The sequence below is a fragment of the Eptesicus fuscus genome, chromosome 12, assembly GCF_027574615.1.
Source record: "Eptesicus fuscus isolate TK198812 chromosome 12, DD_ASM_mEF_20220401, whole genome shotgun sequence".
Classification (NCBI taxonomy): Eukaryota; Metazoa; Chordata; class Mammalia; order Chiroptera; family Vespertilionidae; genus Eptesicus; species Eptesicus fuscus.
In genome coordinates, this window is record NC_072484.1 from 68,486,905 (window position 1) to 68,513,142 (window position 26,238).

General features: G+C 47.7%; 3 protein-coding genes across 6 annotated transcripts in view; 1 reads left to right on the forward strand and 2 right to left on the reverse strand.

The window, feature by feature from the left end:
- Positions 1-2,040, reverse strand: DBNDD2 (dysbindin domain containing 2). Its single transcript, XM_028137614.2, has 3 exons — positions 1,902-2,040; positions 1,583-1,720; positions 1-668 (listed from the first exon to the last, which is right to left on the reverse strand). Exons 1-3 carry the CDS (start codon positions 2,038-2,040, stop codon positions 466-468), a joined length of 480 nt encoding a protein of 159 aa, XP_027993415.2. The 3' UTR covers positions 1-465.
- The window catches only part of SYS1 (SYS1 golgi trafficking protein), a 26,405-nt gene continuing 2,138 nt past the window's right edge, over positions 1,972-26,238 (reverse strand). The window contains exons 3-4 of one of the 4 annotated variants that reach the window (XM_028137642.2): positions 26,051-26,118; positions 1,972-2,048 (exon numbers count right to left, since the gene is read on the reverse strand). In XM_028137642.2, coding sequence (XP_027993443.1) covers positions 2,042-2,048; positions 26,051-26,118 — 75 coding nt within the window. In that variant the 3' untranslated portion in view covers positions 1,972-2,041. Of the gene's footprint in view, positions 2,049-5,779; positions 6,040-17,984; positions 18,333-22,806; positions 24,884-26,050; positions 26,119-26,238 lie in introns of those variants that run through there. The other 3 variants (XM_054724497.1, XM_054724498.1, XM_008158787.3) reach the window with 3 other exon arrangements.
- TP53TG5 (TP53 target 5) lies at positions 14,924-18,403 on the forward strand. Its single transcript, XM_028137645.2, has 5 exons — positions 14,924-15,007; positions 15,264-15,338; positions 15,488-15,618; positions 17,061-17,565; positions 18,273-18,403. Exons 1-4 carry the CDS (start codon positions 14,960-14,962, stop codon positions 17,542-17,544), a joined length of 738 nt encoding a protein of 245 aa, XP_027993446.2. The 5' UTR covers positions 14,924-14,959; the 3' UTR covers positions 17,545-17,565; positions 18,273-18,403.

Sequence of the window (26,238 nt, forward strand, 5' to 3'; positions counted from 1 at the left end):
TATATTATCATTTGTTTATTATTTATACCATGCCCTATTCCAAAAAAAAAAAGGACATAAGGAAGGAGGATGGCTGGAGTACCACCTCACTTGAGTGCTAAAGAGTTCATGTCCATTTAGAGACACTGGTGTAGGAGACTCTGTTAGAAGACTGCCAGGGTAGTTTGGGGGAGAAGGAGTGCTAAGGAAAGCAATGGCATCTTGTCCTACCTCATCTCCATCTCGTTGTTTGCAAGCTCTACCTCAGGAGTAAGCCAAGCACTAGTGGGAACGTTGCAGCAGGAAAAGGTTAGCAGTAAAACAACAGAGAGTTAACTCCCAAGGAGAGACACCATCCCACCTTTCTTTCCTCCCTCTGGTGCCTACTACAAGTAGAGTCTGGTCTTCCCGGAAGAGCTCTGGCTGGGCCTAGGGTCTCAGGTGGAGAATAGCCAGCTCAGTCAGTCCATAGGTCGGGCCCCACTGCTAGCTGGAGGCTCCAGGCTCTGCCCCTCCCTCATCCCCATCCTCTTCGTCAGACTGTGCCAAGGGTGTGTCTGCTCCGCTGACACTGGGATTTGGGCTGTGCAGGTTGGTGGAGGAGTCAGAAGATGAGGAGGAAGTGCGGGATGTGGTCCTGTCTGGCGTGTGCATCGGCAGGCGCAGCTCCTCTGGATGGTCGTCCACCCCTGCCCAGAGACAAGAGCTGGTCAGGGCCACAAACAGGGCTTCGAGGACTCTCAGGGATGACCTGGTCAGGAGAGACTGAAGCCGGGACAGGGACTTGTCCAAAGTCACTTAGCCAGTCCAGTGAAGAGCCAGGTCTCCTGACTCCCACCTCCTCCTACTTCTGGGATCACATCTGGGCCCTAGAGTCAAGTCAATGAATTCAAGATTTCAAGTTCTACCTATGTCACTTATTTGCTTAGTGGCTTTGGGAAAGTCACTTTTCCTCTCAAGGACTCTGCTCCTTCTGTAAAAAAAGGGATTCCTCCATTCCAGAAGAGTTTTGAGGATGAAATATAATAATGCTTATAAAATGTCTGGCACATAATAGGCTAGCAATTAATAAGTTAAGTATATGGGCTTTGGAGTCAGAAAGCCATGGTCTGGACCCAGCTTTTCTACTTTCTGACTATGTGACAACTTCTCTGAGTCTAATATCCTTCTTTATAAAATGGAGATAATACTACCTGCCCTAATAGGACATTTGTGAGGATTGAGATAATATATGTAAAGCATTTTAACACAGTATTAGGAACTTAATAAAGTGCTCAATAAATACTATATTAGGATGACCTAAAACTGCTTAAGTTCTCTAAAAAATCCTATTTTTACATAATTTTAATTATATTAATTTTACAAATGTAAAATTAACAAGGCTAAGTGGGGGTTGGGCATTCCTAGAGTTTTAGATTGGGGATCTGTAACACAGTTGCCCTTCCGGTCAACTTCCCTAAAATCAGAACAGACAGCTGTTTCACTGGTGGAAACGCCCCTTCCAGCCCCTATGGGTATACTTCCCCAGTCTTGTCCCCACGCTTCAGAGCCCCAACATCCGGCTCTGGCTAACTGGTGCCCAAGTCTCAGCACAGTAGCATACCCGATGTCTGGGGGGTTGATGGAGGATCTTCACAAGGCAAGAACACGTCTGCTCCGTCCTGGTCCCCAAGGTCAATAAGTTCCACTTGCTCCAGTGTGTCCACATTCACTTCCATGGAGGAAATACTACCTATGGGGGCTGCAGATCAAGAAGGGGACAAGTCAGGAGGACCCAGGCTGGAGCCAAGAGGATGGTCAGAGATATCTGTCAGGTCCAGAGACAGAATTCTGTTCAGAGGAACAAGAAAATAAGAGGGGAGGGGCCCCCAGGATTCTGGATCTATAAGACTTGTTCCCTAGTCCTTCTCCCCAGGACTTACGTCTCTGTGCCTCGAGATGTAGATGGGACAGAGGGAAGACAAACTCTGTCTCTGGCTGTAAAATGTCCTCAAAGAATTTCTGCCGCTCCCGCAAACGGAGCTGCTGACGCTCCAGGGATGCCCGAGGATTTGGGTCCATGTCAGCTCCTGGAGGTAGAAGACGAAGCTATGAAATTGAGTGATAATACAGTGGGGGCTTGAGTTTGGGGACTCCCACTGCAGCCAGCATCCCAACAGAGGGGCCTCTGGTTCCAGCCTGGACACCGCGGGATGTGGCTTCCTCCTTCCCTTTCCCTAAAGCAAAGTCCATTACCACAAACTTCAAGCCCCATACAAAGGCGGGGCTGACCTAGCTCCACAAAGGGGATGCCCGTTCCAGGCACGGCCAGAGAGGCTCCTCTGTGTTCAGGAGATGGACAGGGCCACTGGCCAAGTCTCAGGATCATGCCATCCTCAAATAGGGGAGGCATTTTATCCACTCCTGCCTCCACCTGCCGGTCCTCCGAGCCCAGGGAAGAGGAGAGGACAGAGATCTCAGGGTGGAAGGTCCTCTTCCTCTAGTGGTGTGGTTCCTGCCCGTTCTTCAAAACCCAGACAAAAGTTAAAGCACCCCCTCCCCTCCTCTCTCTCTCGCTCTACACTCACATACCCCATCACTTGCACCTCCATTCCCTCCCTACCCTGCTCTGAAGTCAAAGACCTGACTTCCAGACTTGGCTCTTTGCCTAAGGACATCATCTTTCTAGCCTCAGTCCCCGCTTGGAAAATGGTATAATCATCCTACCAGCCTCAAACACAAGACGCTGCTTGTGAGGGTGCTCTGTAAAATGTAAAGCTCGTCTCTGCACTCCCACAGCTCTTATTTGCACTGCTGTCTCCACCGACACATCTCACAGTTATCTTCCCACTAGTCAGTGAGCAGCAATTGGAAGGGCAGGTCCTGGGTCCAATTCAGACCAAGCCCCAGTGCTGAGAGCTTTCCGGAACACCAGAGCTCTGGGCCAGCCCAGGCCCTATACATTCACTCGCATTCGCTCAATCTCCTTCCAGGCATTCGGCTCAGAGCCCATCGCCAGAGGCAAGGGAGTAGTATCTAACCTGAGGACCAGATCACCCCCCTCCGCAGACAACCTTCCCCGCCTCATCTGTATTCAAGCATATTCAAGACCCTGGTCAGCTCAACAAGCGCTGGGATGGCCGAGAGGGACCCGAACCCAGTGGACCAGGCAGGGCCCAGGAAGTGTGGGGAGACCTTGTGGCCGCGGGCTGGGCTGGCCGTGGAGGAGGAAGGCGCTGACGCTGATTCCTGGGAAAGGCTTAGATCTGCGGCCCAGGTCACAACGCTAAAAATACCCGGGCCCCTGAGGCTGACAGCTTTAGCAGCGGTTGGGGGAGGGCAAGTAAGAGGGTAGGAAGAGACAGGGACCAGGGGCTCCGAGCGCCCCCTCTTTTCTCCCTCCCCCAAGCCCATCAATCTCTCGAGACTGAAGGAGCTGCCCGCCCGGGGGGCCCCGCAGAGCCGAGTGCTGGAGAGAAGGGAGTTGTTTACCCCACTAAGGGTGCTGGGAGAGGGGTGAAGAGATTTGGGGGCGGGAGGCTGCCAGGGGCCCGGCTGGAGACCAGCGAAAAGGAGAGCGCCCTCCTGGCCCCACCCGCACTGTAGTCAGAGAGAGCAAAAGAATTCCCTAAAAAGGGACGTGCCTGGTCTGCCGGGGAAGGGAGGGGAGGTGACGGAGGCCCCCCCTCCCAGGGCCGGGCCGCCCGGGCTCACGTCCTCCCACCACACACACCGGCCCTCCCGCAGCACCTGCGCCCGCCGCCGCGCAGCCCCTACCTGCCGCGCCAGCGCCCCGGCTGACTCAGTCTGTCCGCTCGGGCGAGACGGCAGCGGGGGCGTGGGAGCGAGCCGCGCCGGCCGGGGTGGGGCTGCGCCGCCGGTCTCCCCCGGGACGCACGGGCCCTGGGAGCCGGGAACGAGGAAGAGGCGGGAGGCGGAAGTGGGGGAGGGGCGGCGGGCACACGCTCTTGCCTCTCGCCCGGCGGTCGCGGGGAGCCCCTCCGGGCGCGAAAGCTCGTACTTCCAGGTCGGGCGAAAAGTTCCCGACCCGCATCCTTCCTCCACGCGCCCAGCCTGCCTCCTCCGCGCTCCGTCTGCCGCCGCCCGCGCGCTGGGCTCCGCACGCTCCGCTCCACTAGCCGCGCCCCGCTGCCAGCGCAGACCCGCCGCGGGAACACGCGCGGGAGCACGCGCGGACTCCGGGACTCCCGGCTCACGCACACTTGCTGCTTTCGGACTCCCGAAGCCCCGAAGCAACCAGCACGAACCCGCACCCGGCACCCTCGGCCAAACTCGCACGTTGATGCGCGCACATCTCAAGAGGGCACCAGCGGGGAAAGGGAGGCTGAGGACGGGCCGGAGGGGAAGGGCATCGACCCAGTGCACCCAGGCAGGTGCAGTGGGGCGGAGGAACCCCTGACCCTAGGACTCACCAGGCAGCCCGGTTCCAGGGTCCGGGACTGGGCAGAACCAACGCCCAGACTTCCAGCGCACTGGGCGGGGTGGGCGCCGGGACGGGGCGGGTCAGGACTAGAGGGGTGGGCCTCCGCGCCGCACCCCCAGACGCCGGCGGCAAGCCAACGCTTGCAGGGTGCTAAGAGGGGCGCTGCACGCCCGGGCTGGCGGGGGTGGAGGGGAGAGGTGCAAACTGCGGGCCGAGAGGGGAAAAGCTTGCTCTCTCGCAGCGCCTCCTGTTCCAGACCAGTGCCAGTGTCCTTGCAGTACCCGGACAGAGAGACTGTGCCCATTCTCTTCCTCCTCCCTTCCACCCATCCTCTGGTGCTCCTAGCTCCAGAAGCCCCCTCCTCCCCGGGGGAGCGGGGCGGGCAGGTGTCTGTTGGAGATGCTTCTGCGGCGGGGTCACTTGATCATTCAACGAACATCCTAGAGCAAGCCAAGAACTAGGACTCGTCCTTGTCGCCTCTCTGTCCTTCGCTGCCCTCATTAAAATACATGTTCATTTCCTGTCGATTCTCTTTCCCAAATATCTTTCCCATCCACCATTCCTCTCGGTTTCCACCACCATCTCTCCCTTGGCTCCTACACCAGCTTTCTGGCTGGTTTTTCTGTACTTCCTCTGACCCTGTTACACTCCATTCCCCACACAGCAGTCAATCATCATTTCAACAGGCAAGTCTGACATGCTACCCTCTGCTTAAGTCCCTCTGTTGTCAGGATAATATCTGGGCCTGATATCCGAGCTGAATTTTGAATAAATTAGTTCAACAAGCAGAGATGAGGGGAAAAAGAATGGAAGTGAAAATTCATGAGACATGTTTCCATGTCAGGGGACCAGCACTCTGTACAAATACTTAAAGCACTGCTTCTTCTATTGTTATTAGAATCTCAAAACAAGTCTGTGAGAGAAATACAGCAAGCAGCCTTCCCACTATTTTGCAAGCAAGGAAACTAGTTTGTGGGAAGAAACAAGTGCAGTGGTTAAGAGCACAGGCATGGTAGTCAGACCCTCGGGTTGTAAACCTGGCTCTGTGTCAAGCCAGCTGTGTAAACAGTTAACTTCTCTGATCCTGGATTTCCTTGCCTAATAGATAAGAATAATTAATCTCTACCTTAGGAGATAATTCATATAAAATACTTAGTACAGGACTTGGGTACTTTGGAGGTGCTCAATAAACTAGCTGTTTTGATTGCAATGGGTTCTAAGAGAGGGAAGAAACTGCTTTCTTCCACAAATTTCTGGAATTAGAGAAGTATGCCTTAATAGTTAATACTGCTACAGAGCTTGTTATGCACCCATCACTATTATAAGTACTTTGTATATATTAACTCTTTTAATCCTCTTAACAATCTTTTGAGGTATTATTATTATTATTTTCATTTTACAGACACAGAAATTAGGATGCAGAGAAGTGAAGGGGCTTGTCCGAGGCCATACAGCTAGTAAGTGATGGAGCTGGAATTTGAACCCACGGTAGGCTGCCTCCAGAGACTGTGCTTATAAGCACTACTCCCAGCCTGTTCCTCTTTAACCCTGTTGCAGTTTTCATCTTCCAGGGAATGTTTTGGTCAGTTGATTCTTACTCCTCATTAATGGATGGAGTAGATACTTGGTCCCATTTCCTAGCACAGAGGAATAAGGCCAAGTCAGGAGTACAGTGGATGAAAACTCAGCTCACCAAGTCATCTCCCCCCTTTTCAGGCTCATCCCTAGGAACAGGACTCCATGGATTATTTTGAGCTATCCCCAAGATAGTGACAGATCAGGAACTTCTGTCCCTTCTTTTTGCCAGGTATTTGCCAGATGAAAGGGTTGAGGGGGGAGAAAACATCCAAGCTAGAAATAATTCAGGTGGCTATGCTGGAAAAGTGTCAGCCAAGAGAAAGACCCAGGCAGTGGGCCTAGGAGTGGATGGCAAAGGAAGTTGAAAGGAGCAGTGAAAAAGCAGATGGCTTAGATTCCTGGCTTCCATTTAGGATGCAGAAAGCTGGGAAGAACATCATTACCACACTAATAGTTTTTTTTTAATTGTTAGGTAATCTATAAAATTATAACTTTTATTGAATCCATCAGAGAGCTGAGGTTGCAGAGCAACCAATTAACCTGAATTCCAAAGAAGGACAGGAGCCTCCAAGAAGAAATGGGATGCAGGCACTGGCATACTTATGAGGCAGGAGGAAGACAAGGTCTCCACACAAGCAGGTAAGGAGAGTTCAGCTACGGTTTTTGTTGAATTACTAAAGGCCCAGTGTGGCTAGGGTAAGAGGGGGAGTCCGCACATGCTAAAAGTAATCATGGAAACAATAAAACCCAAACATGGTTCAACACTTGACAAAACGCAGTCCTCAACACTAATGGCTTAAAAAGAGATGACAATTTATAGGTATAAACAATTTATCCTCAGTCTCTACTGTTCTATACATTATGTCCAGAAATCAATAAAAATTACAACACATATACAAAAAGCAACTTTACAAAACAAACAAAAAACCCTATTGTCAAGAGACAAAGTAATCAACAGAACCAGACTAAAGACCCAGATAACTCTCTGGAGTTATCTGACAGAGAATTTAAAACAATTATAACAATATGTGAAAGACTCTGTTGGAAAATGTGGACAACATACATAAACAGAAGGGGAATTTTAGCAGAGAGATGGAGACTATAAAAAAAGAGTCATATGGAAAATTCTAGAAAATTTAAAAACATGTAACAAAGATGAAGAATGTCTTTGGCAAGGGCATCAGTAAACTTAACACACCTGATAAAGAATCAGTGAACTTGAAGATAGGTCAACAGAGACCACCCAACTGAAATAGAGAAAAAAGAGTAACGCAAAACAAAACAGAACAGAACATCCAAGAGCTAATAAATGTGTAATTTGAATCCCAGAAGAGATACAGATAAAAATACACACACACACACACACACACACACACACACACACACACACACTATGACCTATCTACATATTCAAATTGTTGAAAACCAAAGATAAAATCATGAAGGCATCTAGAGGAAAAAGACACACTACCTACAAAGGACCAAAGGTAAGAATTAAAGCACACTTCTCATCAGAGAAGTTATATGATTAGAAGTTATAGGACCGTAAGACAATAGAATGATATCTTAAAAATACTGAAAGAAAAAACTGTCAACCCAGAATTCTATATCCAGCAAAAATATGTTTCAAACTTGGGTACACAAACACTTTTTTCAGATGAACAAAAATAAAATTCACTACCAGCAGGTCAGCACTATAAGTAACAGTAAACGAAGTTCTGGAGGCAGAAAGAATATGATACCAAAGAGAAACCTGGATCTACATATTGAAATGAAGATCTCTGGAAATGAATGGAATAACGGTAAATATAAAACATTTTTCTGTTTTTAATCACCTTAAAAGTAATAGACTGTGTAAAGCAAAAGAGTATCAATTCACTGTGGGTTCAGAGATATAAAAAGGAAAATGTATGACAATAACAATAGTAAAAAATGATGGGATGAGGAATTAGAAATATACTGTTAAAGAGTCCTTATGCTACCATATATAAGAAGTGGTATAATATTATTTGAAGATTGACTTCATTAATTAAAGATATATAGTGTAAATGCAAGGGCAACCACTTAAAAAAACACCTTTAAGGGGTATAATCAACAAGCCAATAGTAAAGATAAAATGGAATCATAAAAATATTGGAATGCATCCTACCTGGGCCTCTTTGTGTTCAGTATAACTGGTTGAATATGTCAAGACTTCTCTTTCACCTGGACCCTTGCTCAGGATTGTTAATACAGGTGGCAATTTTGAGAGGTGAGATCAGTCTTTCTAACACAAAGGCAGGCTTGTTACTGCTTGCTATAAAAGTGCTGGATCTGGGTTTCTCAGTCACACTATATGTGAACTGTGCATCTAGGACCACTGTGTCATTGTTGGACTTAGAGTTGAGGGAACCAACACAAAACTATGCTAATGTTCATGTTGTTTGATGTGCTATGAGTAATAAAGTGTCTTGCCTGGATACAGTAAGTCTCTCATTGTCAGCTTTTGGTACCCATGAGGTTAAGGCTTTTTTCCATGACAAAACATAATCAATCCAAAGTAAGGAAGAAAAATAGGAAAAAGTAAAAGGAAAGCACAGATTAAAAAATGTAAAACAAATAGTAAGATGGAAGATTTTAATCCAAATGTAGCGACAACCAATTAAAAGACTGATTACTAGATTGGGGGAATAAAAGCAAGAGGCAATAATATACTGTTTACAAGAAACTCAATTTAACTATAAAGAAATATATGAGTTAAAAGTAAATAGATGAAATAAGATATACCATACAAACACTAATCAAAGCAAACTGGAGTATCATAAAAAGTAGACTTCAAAAGAAGGACAATTACTGGGGATGAAGAGGGACATTACATAATGATAAAAGGTTTAGTTCACTAAGAAGACTTGACAGTCATAAATGTGTATACATCTAAAAACAGAGCTTCAAAAATATATTAATTAAAAACCAATAGATGTAAAATAAAAAAGAAAAATCTATAATACAGTTAAAAAATGAATGCTATAGAAAACCTGAACACTATCATATAATTTGTTCTGATTGGCATTTTATAACACTTTACCCAACAACAGAAAAATAAATATTCTTTTCAACTGCACACAAAACATTCAAGATACATCATATTCTGGGCCAAAACAACAACAAAGCTTAATAAATTTAAAAGAATTTAAATCATACAAAACATGTTTTATGACTATACAAAAAATTAAAATATAAATAATAACAAAGTTATCTGGAAAACAGCACAACACTTAGTAATGAAACACTTCAAAATATTCCGAGTCAAAGATGAAGTTGAAAGGAAATTAGAATAATATCTTGAATAAAATTGAAATGCAGCAGCCAGCCACCTAAAGAGCTCCCAATGTTCCTTGCCTTCTATTCATTCAGACCTTTGTACAGTTCTCTCCTATACTGTATCAACGTTACTCTATGTGACCAATAAGACACGGCAGAAATGATGGTCTAGATCTCTTCCAAAATTAAGATTAAATTTTTTTTTAAAAGACCACTGCTTCCATCTTGGGTGTGCTGTCTATGCTTGGATCACTCACTCTCAGGGAAGCAAGCTACTACGTTGTCAACAGCCCCACAAAGAGGCCAACTTGGCAAGGAACTGAAGATTCCAGCCAGCAGCCAGAGGAGAACAGAGGCCTGCCAGCAACCACATGAGGGAGCATGGGAACAGGTTCATCGGCCTCATAGAGCCTTGAGATGATGCAGCCCTGGCCAACAGCTGACTGCAACCTCGTGAGAAACTGAGGTTGAGCATTCAGCTAGAGCAGTGGTTGGCAAACCGCGGCTCGCGAGCCACATGCGGCTCTTTGGCCCCTTGAGTGTTCTAACGCCACTTCTTCAAAATAGACTCAACCGACTTCTGCACATGGGCCACGAAATTTCAATCGCACTGTACGTGCGAACCCACACGTGGTATTTTGTGGAAGAGCCACACTCAAGGGGCCAAAGAGCCGCATGTGGCTCGCGAGCCGCGGTTTGCTGACCACTGAGCTAGAGCATTCCCAGGGGTCCTGATGCTCCAAACCTTTGAGGTCATACATATTTCTTGTTCTAAACTGCTAAATTTGCTATGTAGCAATAGATAACATAGAGATTTGGGCCCTGGGGTAGAGGGCTGCTGTCAGAGCACTCTAAAGCAGCAGTCGCCAACTGGTGGTCCACGGACCACTAATGGTCCATCCGTGAGGTCCGAAAGGTTGGCGACCACTGCTCTAAAGTATGGGAGTGGCATTAGAACTGGGCAATAGACTTTGAGAAGAGTGTAATAAAAACCTAAAGTGCCTTGAAAAAGCTGTTACTAGAGGCCTCAGTCCTTTGACATGGTTGCAGTCAGGGCATAGAGGAAAGTGAAGTAAATACTATTGGAAACTGGGGAAGAATTCTTATGTTGTGGCATAAAGTGTAGCAGCCCTGTTGCAGTAAAGTGGAAAGCAGAAAATGTACCTAATGAGTTGAGTGATATTTCCAAGTAAGGTGCTAAGGATATTTCCAAGTAAGGTGCTGAAGATGCCACCAGATCTCTTCTTGCTGCTTAAGAGTAAATGCAACTGGAGACAGAGAAATGACAGCAGTTCTCAAATGAGAGCAATGTTGCCTCCTGGGGGACATTGGGCGATGTCTGAAGACATTTTTGCTGGTCAAAACTGGAGGTTGCTACTGGCTTCTATTTAGTGGAGGCCACTGATACTTAAATATTCTACAATGCACAAGACAAACCCTCTTCCCACATCAAAGAATTATCCTGCCCCAAATGTCAACAGTGCTGAGGTTGAGAAACCCTGAACTAAATAAAAGAAAGGACTGTTAAGTACAAAGGAGCCAGGACTTCATGGCAGAAAATTCTCAACCTCTCCAAATGGCAAATGATGGTAAAATTAAGAAATGGTTTTCTTCCAAAGCTCAAATCCAGGACAATGCAAAAAACAAATAAGAAAACATGGTCCAAAATGAAACTGAGAATGTGACTATAAAACCTTTTGTTTACATTGCAGATTTAAGGCAATGCTTCAGGGTGCTATTCAGTCAGGTAAAAGACCTCTAAGGAAATTATAGGTGTGCCCGGCCACAGTGGCTCAGTTGGTTGGAGCTTCATCCCATGCACCGAGAGGTTGCAGGTATGATTCCAGGTCAGGGCACATGCCTGAGTTGTGGGTTTGATCCCGTCAGGACTGGTACCGAAGGCAACCAATTGATGTTTCTCTCACATCCATGTTTCTCCTCTCCATGTTTCTCCTCCCCTCTCCCCTCCCCTCTCCTCTCTCTGCACAAAACAGAAGGCAACTGATTGATGTTTCTCTCTCTCTCAAATTGATTTTAAAAAAAGGGAATTCTAGCCCATGCTATGACATAGATGAACCTTGAGGACATTATGCTAAGTGAAACGAGCCAGTCACAAAAGGACAAATATTGTACAATTACATTTACATAGGTACATAAAACAGTCAAATTCATAGAGATAGAAAGTAGAAGGGTGGTTGCAGTGGCTGGGGAAGGGAAAAATGGAGAGTTGTTTACTGGGTATTGTCAGTTTTGAAGATGAAGAGAGTTCTAGAGATGGATGGTGGTGATGGTTGCACAACAATGTGAATGTACTTAACACGACTTAACCACAACTAAGGGCGGGGGCGCGGGGGGAAACTGTGGTGCTTTTCCACTCAAGAGCCTTTTAGTTAGTTTACGGGCTTACCAGCTGTGTGTCACTGGATAAGTCTCTCTCTGCACAAATGGTTTTTCCCATGTCAATGGAAGGACCAAACGATGGAATATGCAAAATGGCTTTGGGAGCCATTTCTGGGTACAAAGTCTGGTGGTAGAGAACTCCCTGACCCCATGGAGATGAACTCCCTCAGCAGGCACAGCTGAAGAGAGAGAAGCATGTGAGGGGTAAAAAGTATGGACTAGAACAGAATGGCAGAGGCATCTGGACCAGGCTCTCAGTGCCGAATCCAACCCTCTTGACTCAGTGACCCAAGCCCCGTCCAAGGCCCTCTGGACCCTCAGGACAAACTCCCAGCAGCCGGTGATCAAGTACACTTCTCCAGTTTCAGCCACTGCCACTCTTGGCCCTTGCTTTCTACTCTGACAACATATAACTGTTCATAATCCCTTACCACACCTGTACTTTAAAAAATTCCCTCTTTTGAGAATGCCCTACCCACCTCACACCCCTCTGCCTGGCCAACTTCTCCTCCTCCTTCGTTCCTTACTACCATCTCTACAGAGACTTCCCCAACCACCTCAGGCTGGTCCTCTGTGTTCCAACAACCCACGGGATTACCTTTATCAGAGATAATACTATTTCTTTCACTTTTCCAAATAATACTCATTGATACCTATTATCTGCCAAACATTGGGGGTTTATCAATGAATAGAACAGAAAAAGAGCCCCGCCCTTGAGGATCCCATATTCTAGAGGTACCGCTACCCTGGGCCTGTGAGCTTCTTGAAGGCAGAAGAGGCATGCTCTGCCTCTGATGTTGCTGTCCTTGGTGCCTAATGCACAGTGGGTCCCCAGCCCTTAACACCTGGTGGCTGAATGGCAGGTGTAGATGATTCTAGTGAAGCCCACCAGAGTCCAGTAGAATCCAGTTGATTCGAGCTGAAGTTGTACTGGCAAGGAGAGGGTTGCCTGAGCAGGCAAAGGGGCCAAGGAGTACTGGGTAGACAGGAGGGAGAAGAGAGGCTGTCCTCTGTGTCTTCCCTTCCAAGTCACCTCCTGGGTTTCTTCCCTGGACCACAGCATGTTTAGCCACTCACACACTGCTCCCCCTCCCATTCTTCACCCTAATGATGAAGGACATTCACATGTAAGAAGCTGTCTGCAATCTAGGCTTGGTTCATTGTTCCTAAAAGGTGGAACTAAGCACTCCCTATGCACGCACACCTCTCTGCCCTAGAAGCTGTGAAGTGATTCCCATACTTGGCCAACTCCATGGGTGGTACCTGAGAAGCTGACTATTCTGATGCAGCCAGCCAGGCAGATTATTCAAAGCAGTGGAGTTTAAATTAAAGTCTCCTATGATCTGTCCCAACCCTTCACCACAGCTCCCCCTCTGCCCTCATCTCCTGCCACTGCCACTTTCTGCTTCCCTTACCTCCCTCAGGTCTCTTCACAAATCTCATCTTGTTGGTGAATCTTTCTCATTCCACCCTTTTAATACAGCAAACCTTCTACCTTTGTTCTCCTATCCCTCTGCCCTGTTTAATTTTCTCCACACACTTATTTCCATCTGACAGAATAGTGGTGTGCTGGAACTGACTCATTAGGGGTCACAAAAGCCTATTACATTTTCAGGAACTCTGCTGGCTGGTTGTTAAACATAGCCATTATTAAAAATGAAATCATACAAGCTTAATTAACCTTTTGCACTCGGATGTCGAGTGTGACTCGACACGGTTAGCATTAGAATAAAGGAATCAAGAAAAAAGCAAGCGAGTGCAAAGGGTTAATGATATTAAAAGCAAAAGTGAAAATGCTTAAACTCATCACTTTGTAGTTTTTTATTGCCTTTATCTATGTTCTTGAGAATCTTTACATCTGTAGAAATATGTAATATATAATGGTACTCTCCATTTCTGTTCAACTCTGCTTTCAGTGACATCACATTGGTAGCTTAAAATCAGGGGTGGAAGGCGTATTTACACCACAGGCATAGGTAACATAATAAATCAGGTTTGATAGTTTTGTTGATGTCTAGACCAGAAGTTTGCATGGGTCAAATCCAGCTCATCAACTACTTTTGTAAGTAAAGTTTTATTGCAACACAGCTATGCCCACTCATTTACATATTATCTATGGCTGCTTTCACATTACAATAGCAGAGCTGAGCAGTTGAAACTATATGGCCTTTATAGAAGAAATTTCCCGACCCCTGGTCTAGCCTTAAGAAAGTAATGGAAATGTTGATAATGCAGATTCAATATAAACATGTGTCCTGTCTATAGCTGTTACATGGAAATAGACACACACACACACACACCCCAAAATGAGAAAATATACTTCCAGTATTTGAAAACTATAATCCAGTACAGCAAATAAGTTGATCATGTCATTAATGATTGGGTAGAATTCCAACATCATTGTTCTTTCATTTTTTCACTTTTCATACTCCTAGTGTAAATGAAAATATCAACATTCGTGTTGGAACTACACTTGTTCATCCATTACAACCATAGGTTGATTATGGATAGAAGAGTTAAGCATAAGTCAAGAAAAGTGTACTGTAAGAATCAACTGACTATATGGAATTTACAATAAAAAGTATTGTCAAATTTCATTATTGTAGATGTCTATCAGTAAAATTTATCACACACACACACACACACACACACCACACACACACACACACACACTTTGTTTTAGAGAGCCAATGATTGAACATTTACAGGTACACACGCTGTTTTGTTTGCCCTCTACTGAAATGTCAGTTCCTTAAGGGTAGGAATTTTCTTTTATTCCAGTACTTAAAACACCTGACATGTAGCCAGGGTACAATTAACACATGTGACATGAATGAATAGATGAGCATAGTTGGGAACCCCGGATTTCATGGGTAGGCTGTCAGACCTTAGGTTTCCAGCTCCACCTTTATCCAACTGTATGACATTGAGTAAATTATTTAACCTCTTTGAACCTTGGCTTTTTCATTTAAAAAGAGGGAATAATTCTCTTACCTCACAGGAAGGTGGTAACAATATACGCCTCTGCCTGTCACCTACCAGGTTTCTCTGCAGGTGAGAGTTTCTTCCTCACCCTCACCCCTGCCACACACACTCCTTGGAGACCCAGCCCTGTTGTCACACATTTCAGTGATGTCACAGCTCCCCTCCCTGGGAGATGCAGCACGACCATCCTAATGCCCAGCCTGGGTACTGGCTGAACTGAGAGGGGCAGGGCTCAGGCAGTACCTGGTACCAGTCTTGCTCCATCTGTCGTCTTTGAGGCATCACAGCCCCAGCATGAGTCCATCAGCAAAGAAGAGGCCCCAGAATAGTGTGGTTTTCAAGGTTGGACTAGGGACTGGATCTAGAAGGGTCCTTACAAAGAGTCCAACCACACCAGGGCAGGTGGAGGGAAAGGGAACGCTGAGGGGTGAAGGGAGGTCAGGAGTTAGAATGGTCTCCCTAGTTCTGCCCCCAAACAGAGGTGACAAAACTCTGAGTCTGGGGTTAGTCAAATCATGCTGAGCCAAATGGAGAGGTATAATGGAGGCATTTAGGGATGGTGGTTTTTCCGTGTTAGCGTTCCCTCTCTCTCTCTCAGATGCAAGATGAGAAACCACATGACAAGATACAGCAGCCTATCAGCAAATTAACTGAGCGGAACCGACTTAGAATGGTAAGAGGCCCATTTTGGTCCCAGCAGAGAAGAGCCTGGGCACCCATGCAGTACTGCTGCTGGTTGTCATAGTTAAGTGACCAGAACGAGTCGCCAAAGTCTGGATGGGGAGTGAAACATCTGTTTTTCTGGTTTCTCAACTCTGGCAGGTGTTAAAAAACTTGTCACTCTTGAGGCTACTCAAGAATTCAAACCCTCGGATCCAAGAACTATATAGCCTGGCCAGAAGGTGTTGGAATTCACTGCTCAACGTTCCGAAGGTCCTCCTGATCTCCTCCAGGTGAGCTCAGTCCACCCACGGCCCCACATGGACCCAACAGCTATCTTTGCTAGGAACAGACATTGTGCTAAGGAATTTAGAAAAACCAATTTTCACAAAGGCTCTGGGAGGAAGGTATTTATGACCTCTATTTTACTAATAAAAAGCTGAGGATCAGGAGATGAAGCGACTGTCCCAGTTATCTGACCTGGTAAGTGGCAGAGCTAGGATTTGAAGCCATTCTTGTCTATTATCAGAGCTGTGATCATAACCATGGTCATAATCATGCAATTATGGGACTAACTACCACCTTGGGTACTGAGCACGATGGGCACCCCTCCTGCTCTCCCTCTCAGGTCAACACAACCCCGACATTCACCTGTAGACTAGACATCCTGCTGGGGCTGTTTCCTCATCAGATGCATCAGAATATTAAGAAATCTTACATTTTTTAGTCATCTGGTAAGTGCCAGGTACTATGCTAAGTACTTTACAAGCATTTTCCCATTTAGTTTATTCTTCACAACAGTTCTATAGGTAGACAAAATTATCCCACTGTTAAGGTGAGGAAACTAAGGTTCTGAGAGGTTACATTTCTTGCCTCAAATCACATAGATGGTAAGAGGCAGAAACAAATTTGATCCCAGCTTGTGTCCCAAAAGCCTGTGCTCTCCAAGCCACTCTGCTGCTTCACTGCCTCCCACTGCGCAGGCCTCACACATAGTGGGCACTCAACCAACACTGGCCATTATCATCATCAGCACTGTCATTATCTTGAGCCCAAGGCCTCGCCCCTCCTCACACACTCAGGACGGTGCTGCCACTTTGCAGGGGACCCGATCTATGACAGACACATCGCTGCCAGCATTTAATACCTCTGGATAACTCCACATCTCTGGGCTCCTCTCTCTGTTGCCTTCCTAGATGCAGGTAATCAGGAAACACTGAGCAGGAGGGTCAGGGTCATCTAGTCCCATTGTTTTCCCACCCTTTTAAAGCAGCAGAACCTCTTCAAAATCTGTCCCCAAGCCCCAATTGTGTTGTTCATGTGAGGGAAGGTCTCCTGCATTTACCCGACCACTGGGGGCTACAGGAGGAATTCCTCAGAACCCTCGGGTTTCTTGGAACACAATCTGAAAACAAAACAACACATTGGACTAGTTCACCCCATCAAGTGAAATCCAGACAGGCAGAAGCCTAATCTAGTGGCTGATGCAGACCATCAATATTCCCAGGCGCCCTACCTATTAGTCCTCGCCTTTTGCCTTCCCAACCTCTCACATCCCTGCTGCCAATAGGTTCCACATCCCCTGCCCCCAGGTGGTAGAGAAGTTCCTTTCCAGGCCCTCCCTAGCTTTCTTCACAGGCTCCCCTGAGCTGGCTGCACAGCAGCTGCCTCGGGGGCAGGCAAGAGGACCTGGCCTTAGTCCTGCTCTGCTGACTGCTGTTCCTCTCCTTGCCAGGAACAACACCGTGTGCACTAAAATGGGCCAGAATAATGGACTCCAAGAGGCTAAGTGCTCCAAGAAGAAACTGAAGTCCAAGAACTTAGGGAAGCCTAAGGAGTTGAAGTCCCAGCTGAGGGTGCCGGAGAAGAAAAAGGTCCAGGAGTCACGTGCAGCAGTACCAGAGGGAGAAGAACAGGTGGAGCCTGAGATCCCAAAGACATCGAGGGGTCATGGCCTGATCACTTGCCCTGGAGCCTGGGGGAGGCAACTACCCACTGGAGACCCTGGAGTCATCTTCCTGAAGACCCACCAAGGGGACATGGAGCAGCTGGAAGTAGCTGACCAGTGGAACTGGTTTGAGGGGCTGCCCAGGCGAATCCACCTTCCAGGACCCCGGGTGATGTGCAGACCATCCACCATGCGCTTAGTCAAGCGCTGCTGCACCCGCTTCTGCTCTGCATCACTTGAACTGCCGATGTGCCATCCATACAGGGTGTGATGACGTCACTGCCAGGCCAGGGTGAGATGCAGGCCTCAAGCCAGGCCCAGAACTGGGCCCCAGAAACAGAGGCCTCAGAATACAATCTTGGGGGCTGTTGCTGGCAGTGCTGGGAGGCCCCACCTTTATGACTAGAAAGGGAAGCTCAGAGAGGGGCAAACCATTGACCAAGACCACACACCAGCCTAGTGGCTAGGCTGGAGCCTCTCAGGATCCAAGGGAAGGAGAGGCACATCCTGGGAGTGTGAGTTCTAGGGAAGGAAGGCACATCCTGGGAGTGTGAGTTCTGAGGTAGGCCTTCCCACTGCCTGGAGGCCTCAGGAGGGGCCACAACTGCTATGACTCGGAATCTCACAGAAGTCTGAGTAAGCACGTTAGGAATTCCTAAATGTGGGGGAAGGTGATGTGGTCAAGTAGGGCTCTGCCACACTCAGACCAAATGAACTCTCCATTTGTTTTATTAATTCATGTTTCAAAAAAGATGTTCTCTGAAAAAGTTCTTTAGCATGAAAAAGAAAAGACTCCAGTCCCTCCAAGAGAGAATCAGGTCCCAAGAAAGGAAGGGGGTGATGGGCTTGGGAGTCCAGTGGAAAGGGAAGCTTTCCCTTCACAAAACCCACATCTCCAACCTGCCAAACGTTGCAGTGTCCAGTCCCTAAGCCCTCTCGCTGGACAGCAGCGCCTCCTAGAGGCCTTCTTAGCTCCTAACACCGACATCTCGCTTGCAGGTAGTGTAGACCGCGGATGGGAGCCAGATTGTGAGCAGAGGATGGAAATCGTACAATCATCTGAATGGGAGGGTTGGACGGGAAAATTCGAGAGTATACAAATAAAATTTCCCATATGGCACTGAAGACTACTTCGCTGGCCCTGCCTGTTTGCCTGGGGCTGGAAAGGCTGGAGGAAAGAGGCCCTCCGCAGAGGTGGGGGGTGAGTGTGTATCACTCTCAGGCTTGTTCCACCCCCTTCCCAGGCCCCTAAAGTCAGTCTAGAGCCAGGAACAAAGCAGCCAGAGAGCTGCACCCCTCCCCACCTCACCGAACTGTGTGGCAGTACTCTATGAAGTCACAGAAAGGGGAAATTTCCTGGGTGCTTTCGGGTGTCCCCTGGGTGCCAGATGCCTCACAATGGCCCTGCAAGCCCAGGAGAGAAGGAGACCACGGTGCTGAGAAGGCAAGTACTTGCCCAGGCTCACACCGCTAGGAGAGGTGGAGCAAGATTTCTGATCTCAGTGTCCTAGCTGCTCCCCATTCCCTTTTCAGAAGAAAGGAAACAGCCGTCACGCACATGCTTGCGCCCTGATTATCACAGCGCAGATGTCAATAAATGGGTGTCACTGGGCCCCACCTGAGTCACAGATCATGGAAAGCACTGAGTCAGGTGGGAACCTGGCACTGTGTTCCTACTGCCCCCATATGACCTGGCACCATACATCATCCAACCCCAAGCCCTGGTCCATCCATCCAGTGGGAGTCACCCTCTGTCAGTAGAAGCTATAGGGCACTAAGCATGCAGTTGGGAAGAGGAAAGCCCAGGCTTTCTCTAAGACTACAATCCTCCCTATCCTTCCCCTAGAGCAGTGATGGGCAACCTTTTGAGCTTGGTGTGTCAAACTTCGCCAAAAAACTGAGCATAACTCGGGTAGTGTGTCACTTTGAGGAAAAGACATTATTTCGCAAGTGTTTCATCCTCAGGAGCAGCAAATATTTTATCCTCGGCATGCGGCCGCCACAGCGGCCGCGTGTCATCAGAAATGGCTACGTGTGTCAGTGCTGACATGCGTGTCATAGGTTCGCCATCACTGCCCTAGAGGCAGGATGCGCTGAACAGATGCCTCAAGGAAAGCAGCAGAGCAATCCCTGACCCACTCCCCACCCCACCCTCAGGAGCCAGGACAGTTATGGAGAGGGGTCCCCAGATTGGGAGAGAGGGGAAAGGATGAGGGGGGCTCCCCTTGAACCTTCCCACTCGCAATCCTTCACCCCACTGGTATTCAGCACCATGACTGAGCAACCAGCCGGAAATGGAACGCATTTCCCTGGGGGCAGTGGGACAGCCTGGGCACCCTGCACTGGCTGCTCTGCTCTGCTCTGCAGGGCTCTGCCTGGGTAAGGCGGCAGGCTGTCTTCCTGCCACAGCGCTCCCCTATCTACCATGCATCCCCCACTCCCTATCTAACCCCCACAACTTCTGTGCAAGCACTCCCCAGTAACCTCAGTTGGAGTTGTCTTCCCACTCAGCTTGCAATCCAGCCTAATCCCTGAGTCTCCATTTTGGTTCCCTTGCTGGACGTCATCAATCTTCGAAAACAACCTTCTACTCCATCTTTCCTCCCCAACACTTTCCATTCATTCATGCCACCGTCTGTGAACTTCTGTCTTGCGTTCTCAGCAGGCCACTGGTCAGGACAGTGTGCTCCCAACCAAAAACAGGGGGAGGGCAAGGAGGGGACCTGCACTATCCTTTGTGGGAGCCTAACCAGGGAACCCCAACTGGGGGCCCGAAAAGATTGGCAGCTTTGGCTTTGCCCCAAGGGAGCCAGAGCTGCCCACAGGGGATGCCATGAAGTAGACAGGAGCCTGTGTGCCCAGGCTGGGCTCTAATGTGCCCAGGGCACCCGGAGGAACAAGGATGCAGGCCTCCTGTGTGACTCCTAGCAGGTGCACCTTTTCCAGCCTTATCCCCACCTGCACTAGCACGTGGTCCTCAGGCAACCTGCCCTGCCACAATCCCACAACTGGGGGTCACCCCACTACACCATCCCTTTGTTTAACCACTTCAATCTGAGGCTTCTCTTCCGGGCTCAGATCCTGATTTGGGATCAGAAGCCACCCCAGAAATGGCTCCCTAACAGTTAATAGACAAGGAGGAGGATTAAAGTGTTTGGGTGACTTTTAACAAGTCACATGACCTCTCTGAGGCTATTTCATCTGTCTATTAAATAGGAATACTAATATCCATTCCAGAGGGCTTTGAGCAAATCAGGCTTGATGCAGTCAAGGCCAGCTTGTGGGGTATTGAACAAATGTTTGGCCTTTTTTCCATGCCTTCTCCCTGGCCTTGCACCATAATAAAGCCCCAAGGCCAGTACTGGCCCTGTTTCTCATTTAATGAGCAGCTGCCGCACTGCTCACTAAAGGAAACCAGTAGCTTGTTAAAAAGCCAATCCTACGTTCACATTCACAACCTTTTGCTAAGGTGGCATCTGGATTCCCGAGACCTCCCTCTCCCTAGCTGAACCATGTACCACTCAAACATAACTGGAACATGAAAATATGAAGCTTTAGAAGCAGACAGGCCTAGCTGTTACTCTCAATTTACTCCTTATCTTCAAGTTGTCTGCAAAATGAGGAAAATAACGGTGCCTCTCTCTCTCATTAAGTGAGAGTACATGTGTCACTGCAGTGCACGGCACACAGGAGCTCAATACTTGCTGGCTCAGAAGAAAGGTGTGTTCTCTGTACAACTGGGGGCAGGGAGGGACAAAACTTATAACAGACTTATGGACCACTTCCTATAAGTGCCAGGCCCAGTGCTGAGTGTTTTACACGAGACTCGGTGAATCCTCACAACCACCAGGGAAGTACTATTATCCTCGGCTGACAAATGAAGAAACTAAGGTAGGGAAAGGTTAAGTAGCTTATCCACAGTCTCACAGCTAATAATGGGGCTCTAAGACTTAACTCTGCAATGCATTACAGCTCTCTAAAGTCTTCCACTAGACCCCTAGAATTTTGACTTGCCCAGGGCAGGGACTGAAACCCTCATCTCCATCTACCCCCTCATCTCAATGCTGTCAATGCTGTTTGCACCACCCTTCACTAATTTCCTACAGAAAACCTCAAGCACCACAGTGGCTTTTAAGTCCCTCTCCACAGAGAAGCCGCTCTTGTGCCTTGAATCTGCCCTCCCCGACCCCCCAGTTCCTAAGGCTCTGTGGTCGTTGGGCAGGAGTTCCTCACTGCACACTGACTGCCTTCTGTGACTGCCAGAAGGAAGCTGCCTGATCTGAGTCACTGAGGAAAGTCTACGGTCTAAGAAACTGCTTCCAGGGCGCCTATTGGAGCTGTGCACTCCAGAGGACTCATGGGGACCAGGAGCTTCCCACCCACCCCTGCTGCCTACTGACTGCCACCTGGCCCATTTGGCTCTGATCTGGACAGGTGCCTAGAACTAAAAGTTAGAGGCACCCTCAGAGGCACCATCTCTTCCTCCTTTCCCATCCTTCTCGTGGGTTATAAACTATTCTGACCACCTGCTACTCATTAGTCTCCACTTCTTTCCAAATGACCCGAGTTTAGGTAGTGCAGTGGTTGGCAAACTCATTAGTCAACAGAGCCAAATATCAACAGTACAATGACTGACATTTCTTTTGAGAGCCAAATTTTTTAAACTTAAACTTCTTCCAACGCCACTTCTTCAAAATAGACTCGCCCAGGCCATGGTATTTTGTGGAAGAGCCACACTCAAGGGGCTAAAGAGCCGCATGTGGCTCGTGAGCCGCAGTTTGCCGACCACGGAGGTAGTGGGTAGGATAAAAGGAGGTCCAGATTTCAGACCCTAGAAAGTCAAGATACAACAACTCAGTGGTGGGGTGGATACAACTTTCCTTTATCCTTGGAAAGAAAAACATTTCCTACATTCTGTTTACTTGGAAATCTGTGGCCGTATTTAATGTATATGTGTGTGTGTTTTTTAAATGTATATCAGTTTTTCTTAGAAAGCTAGTAATGTTTACAAAGCACTATACATTCTTAGTATTTAATACAGTACAATAGGGCCCGGGTGGTGTGGCTCAGTGGTTGAGTGTCAACCTATGAATCAGGAGGTCATAGTTTGATTCCAGGTCAGGGCACATGCCTGGGTTTCGGGCTCGATCCCCAGTGTGGGGTGTGTAGGAGGCAGCCTATCAATTTCTATCTCTCTCTCCTCCCTTCCTCTCTGAAATCAATAAAAATATATTTAAAAACAAAACAGAAAATAGTACAGTAGGGTGTGGAGGTATGATTATAAGGTGATAGATTATTTAACCAATAAGAATTTATACAGCCTTTAACTATTAAAGTCTTCAGAATGAGTTTATTAATGTCACTACTGGAGCCCAAATCCTGGCTCTGCCAGCTCCTGACCTGTAACCTTTGGCAAATTCCTTACAGTTTCCTTATCTGTAAAATACAGAAGATATTTTCTATTTCAGGAAGTTGTTGTGAAGACTAAATGAGCAGGAAGATGTAAAACACTTAGCCCACTGTTGTACATCTATTAAGAACTCAATAGACGTTTTTTATTACTAAAATGACATCACTGCCATTGCCCAATTCTCTCTGGAAAAATAAATCTCATTGAGGTCACATATCTTATCCAAAAATCAAATTAACACTCAAGGGGCAGAGATTTCCCATCACAGGAAATATGCAGAACGGCACAAGCTCTCGAAGGAAACCCCCCAGAAGTGTGCCATCACAGCTGAAGAGACCACCACAGGTGACCAGAGGAGATGGCAGCCACATGAATGTGCGATGCCTTTCCTAACGTTAGTCACTTGCCTTTAGAGTCTGTGGTGTCTGGAAGGAAACCCACCAACCTAGGGAAGTCATCTCAGCTGGCCTTGCCTCCTGGACCTTGTAGCCAGGATTTGAATACTATTACCAGGTTGCCTCCTTCCAGCTTAGCCAGAGCACCCTGAGTTAGGGAGGTGCTCACTCTTGCACTTTCCCAGCCTCTGCCCAGGCACATTCTCTCTTAAACCTTCATCTTGTCTGCCTCAATGCCCTCCTCTGGGGGCAAAACTCACCTGTGTAGCCCTAACACTAAAATCTGAAAACTGACGGCTCTCTTGGGCAGACTTCAGAGGATCCAAAGAGGAACACCAATGGTTTCAATGCAGAAGTGGGTCTAGACCAGTGTGTTCCACTGGACATGTTCAGAAATCACCAGCAAATGAGAAAGGAGTCCTGGGAGTCATGGCAGTTCACCCAAGGTGTAGCAGAGGAGCCTGCAGGTGGAGGGGGTGGGACATAGGAGTTCCCTGCACTTAGTATTTTAACCAAATGGAGGAACAATCTGGGTCCAGCAAAGGAGAAGGTGAACTGATCATTCTTTCCATACAGCTCCCTTGCCCAGCTATGCTGCTCCTCTCACAGTCCCAACCATGGCATTACCAAGTAAGTACAGGCAGAACCGTGGGGAAAAGCTGTATTACGTACATAGGAGGGACAGCTGCAGCCCCTCACAGAGGACACTCCACTCCCAAGAAAAATCTTAACAGCAAATTCCTATCTCCCTCAGCCCTGTCAGTACAGGTCAAGCTGGAAGGTTGGGCTTCCTATCTCTGGGCACCCATCATACCCCTCTCACTGAAGAATTCCAAATACGTCAGGAGGGTTAGGTTGAGAGCGATGCTGGGACTCTTCTCTAGGTCCTAAGGCCTGCTATGTTGAAAGCTGGCAGCAGGGGGGTACCCAGTAGAGAAAACGGAAAGTTAGTCATGGATTCATGGGTGCACACACACGTGCACAGCAGAACACAGGTTGTGCATTTTCCTTGTGCTTGATTGCCTCCATCTGCTGTCCTCTCCCTGATAGCAGCCTAATACTTTGAACCTACATCTTTTTCTGGGGTTATGAATCCAGACATCAAGTGTTTCTCCAAACAAAACAGCTGCAACAACGTGACAAAGATAACACTGTCCCAAGGAGACAAGACAGATGACTAGAAGAGTGGTATGCTCCAATCAGATATCCTTGATTTTTTTTTTTAAATAACAGGCTGGTGACAGGTTTGATGGCTCAAGAGTGACATGGTTCCAATTCTGTTATTACCCTGAAAGAGGTCCCCTTGCTGACCTCCCAGATCCCAAGTTCAGATCCCTTTGCTGACCTCCCAGATACCAAGGCTTCAGCAGACGGAGGCCAATCTTGCAGCTGTGATCCTGGCTGCTACCTGCCTTCTTGACAGGGCCTCACTATCTCTCCCACACCAACAGACTTCACATTTCCAGGGTTCCTCTCGACCTGGGCTGGACCTCATCTGGAGGGTCTGAGCAGCCCAATGTGTTGGGGGGCCAACTGCCCAGCAGGGTGTCCAAAGGACCCATTTCTAGACATTGGATTTAGGGGCTGAGTTGAGGGGGATCTCCTTGAGCTCCGTCCGCATGCACAGGTACTCCCCGATGACAGCCATGAGCGCAATGCACACGGCTTGGACCAGCCACCAGGTCAGCGCCGAGGGGAAACGGGAGCTGTAGAACCAGCAGCCCAGGAGGTGAAAGAAATGGACAGTGACAGTGAAATCCAGACACTGCTTCCCTCGCCGGATGAAGTACAGCAAGCCCAGGGCACTGTGGGGAGAGGACAGCAGTGAGTTGTCACTGGGTTGTCCTGGCCTTAGGTTATTTGGGGAGTGGGGACAATCAGGATGACAGCATAGAGATCAGAAGCAAGCGAGGTAAGGTGAAGCAAGGATTACATTATTAAATGCTAGAGGAACCTGGCAGGTAATGCTGAGAGTGAGTCAGGCTGGGTAGAAGAACAGCAAAAGACGAGGTTGATGATAAATGGCAACTGTCACTCAGGGGAATCGCAGGAATTGGTGAGCACTGTAATACCCTGAAGCATACACATTCCATCTAAAGTGGGAACAAGCGCTACTCACAGCATGGGTAAATCAGCATCAATCCTCTCATTTTTCAAGAGAAGCCAGAAATCTGGATTTTTTAATATATCCTTTTAACTAAGTGGGAAAATGTTCTAAACACCATGCATGTACTGACAACTGTGTAAGCCAAACAACATATCTGGAAGCCAAATTGGAGTCAACCCACCAGTTTCCAACCCCCAGGGTAAGATCAAGAGTAGTAATGTGCAAGGTACTGTTCTAAGTACTTCCATGAATTAGCTCATTTAATCCTTATAACTATTAAATGAGTAATATTATTAGCCTAATTTTACTAATGACAAAACTGAGGCTTAGACAGATTAACTTGTCTACAGTCACTAGACTAGTGGGAAAGCTGAGGTTCAATGCCAAGTGAGTCTGCTTCCAGAGCCTGAGATCTTAATCACTATGTTAACCTGCCTCTCAAGAGAAAGGCAGTGGTCTGGAGTGACATTAGACCTTACCAGTGAAACCCCTCAGTGTACAGATGAGGAGCCCGAGGCCCAGAGAGGAGGGAAGTAACATGGTCAGTGTCACAGGGACCAAGAATAGAACCCAGTCTCCTGACTCCCAATCTGCTCCTTTCCTCACCTCATTCCACATCAAGGAAGTGATCTGAGACAGAAGGTGTCCCACAGGCAGCATGCACAGAGTGACATAGAACTTTCCGGCTAAGTCCACACAGAGATGAAAGGAGCCCTGTGATGGAGCCAGTCCCAGAATTGGCCTCTGCCACCCACTCTAGTCCACTCCCCAGGAACAAATGCCAACCTGTCTCATGTCCAAATGTAGGAAGTTAGTTCCAGTGCTAAGACCCCAAAAGCTGGACAGCAAAACTGGTGATACTCACCAGGTGAGGGCGTTGAGGATGAAGGACATCATGGAGAGCCGGCCTGAAGGGGTGGAAAAACCCAGGATCTGAGGGGGAATCACAAATGGAAACATGCTAAAGAAGTGACGTGAGAGCCCCAGGCTCCAGTACCTCATCCTAAGGAACTCACCCCAGAGCACAGATGACAATATGCCCCTTAATCTGTA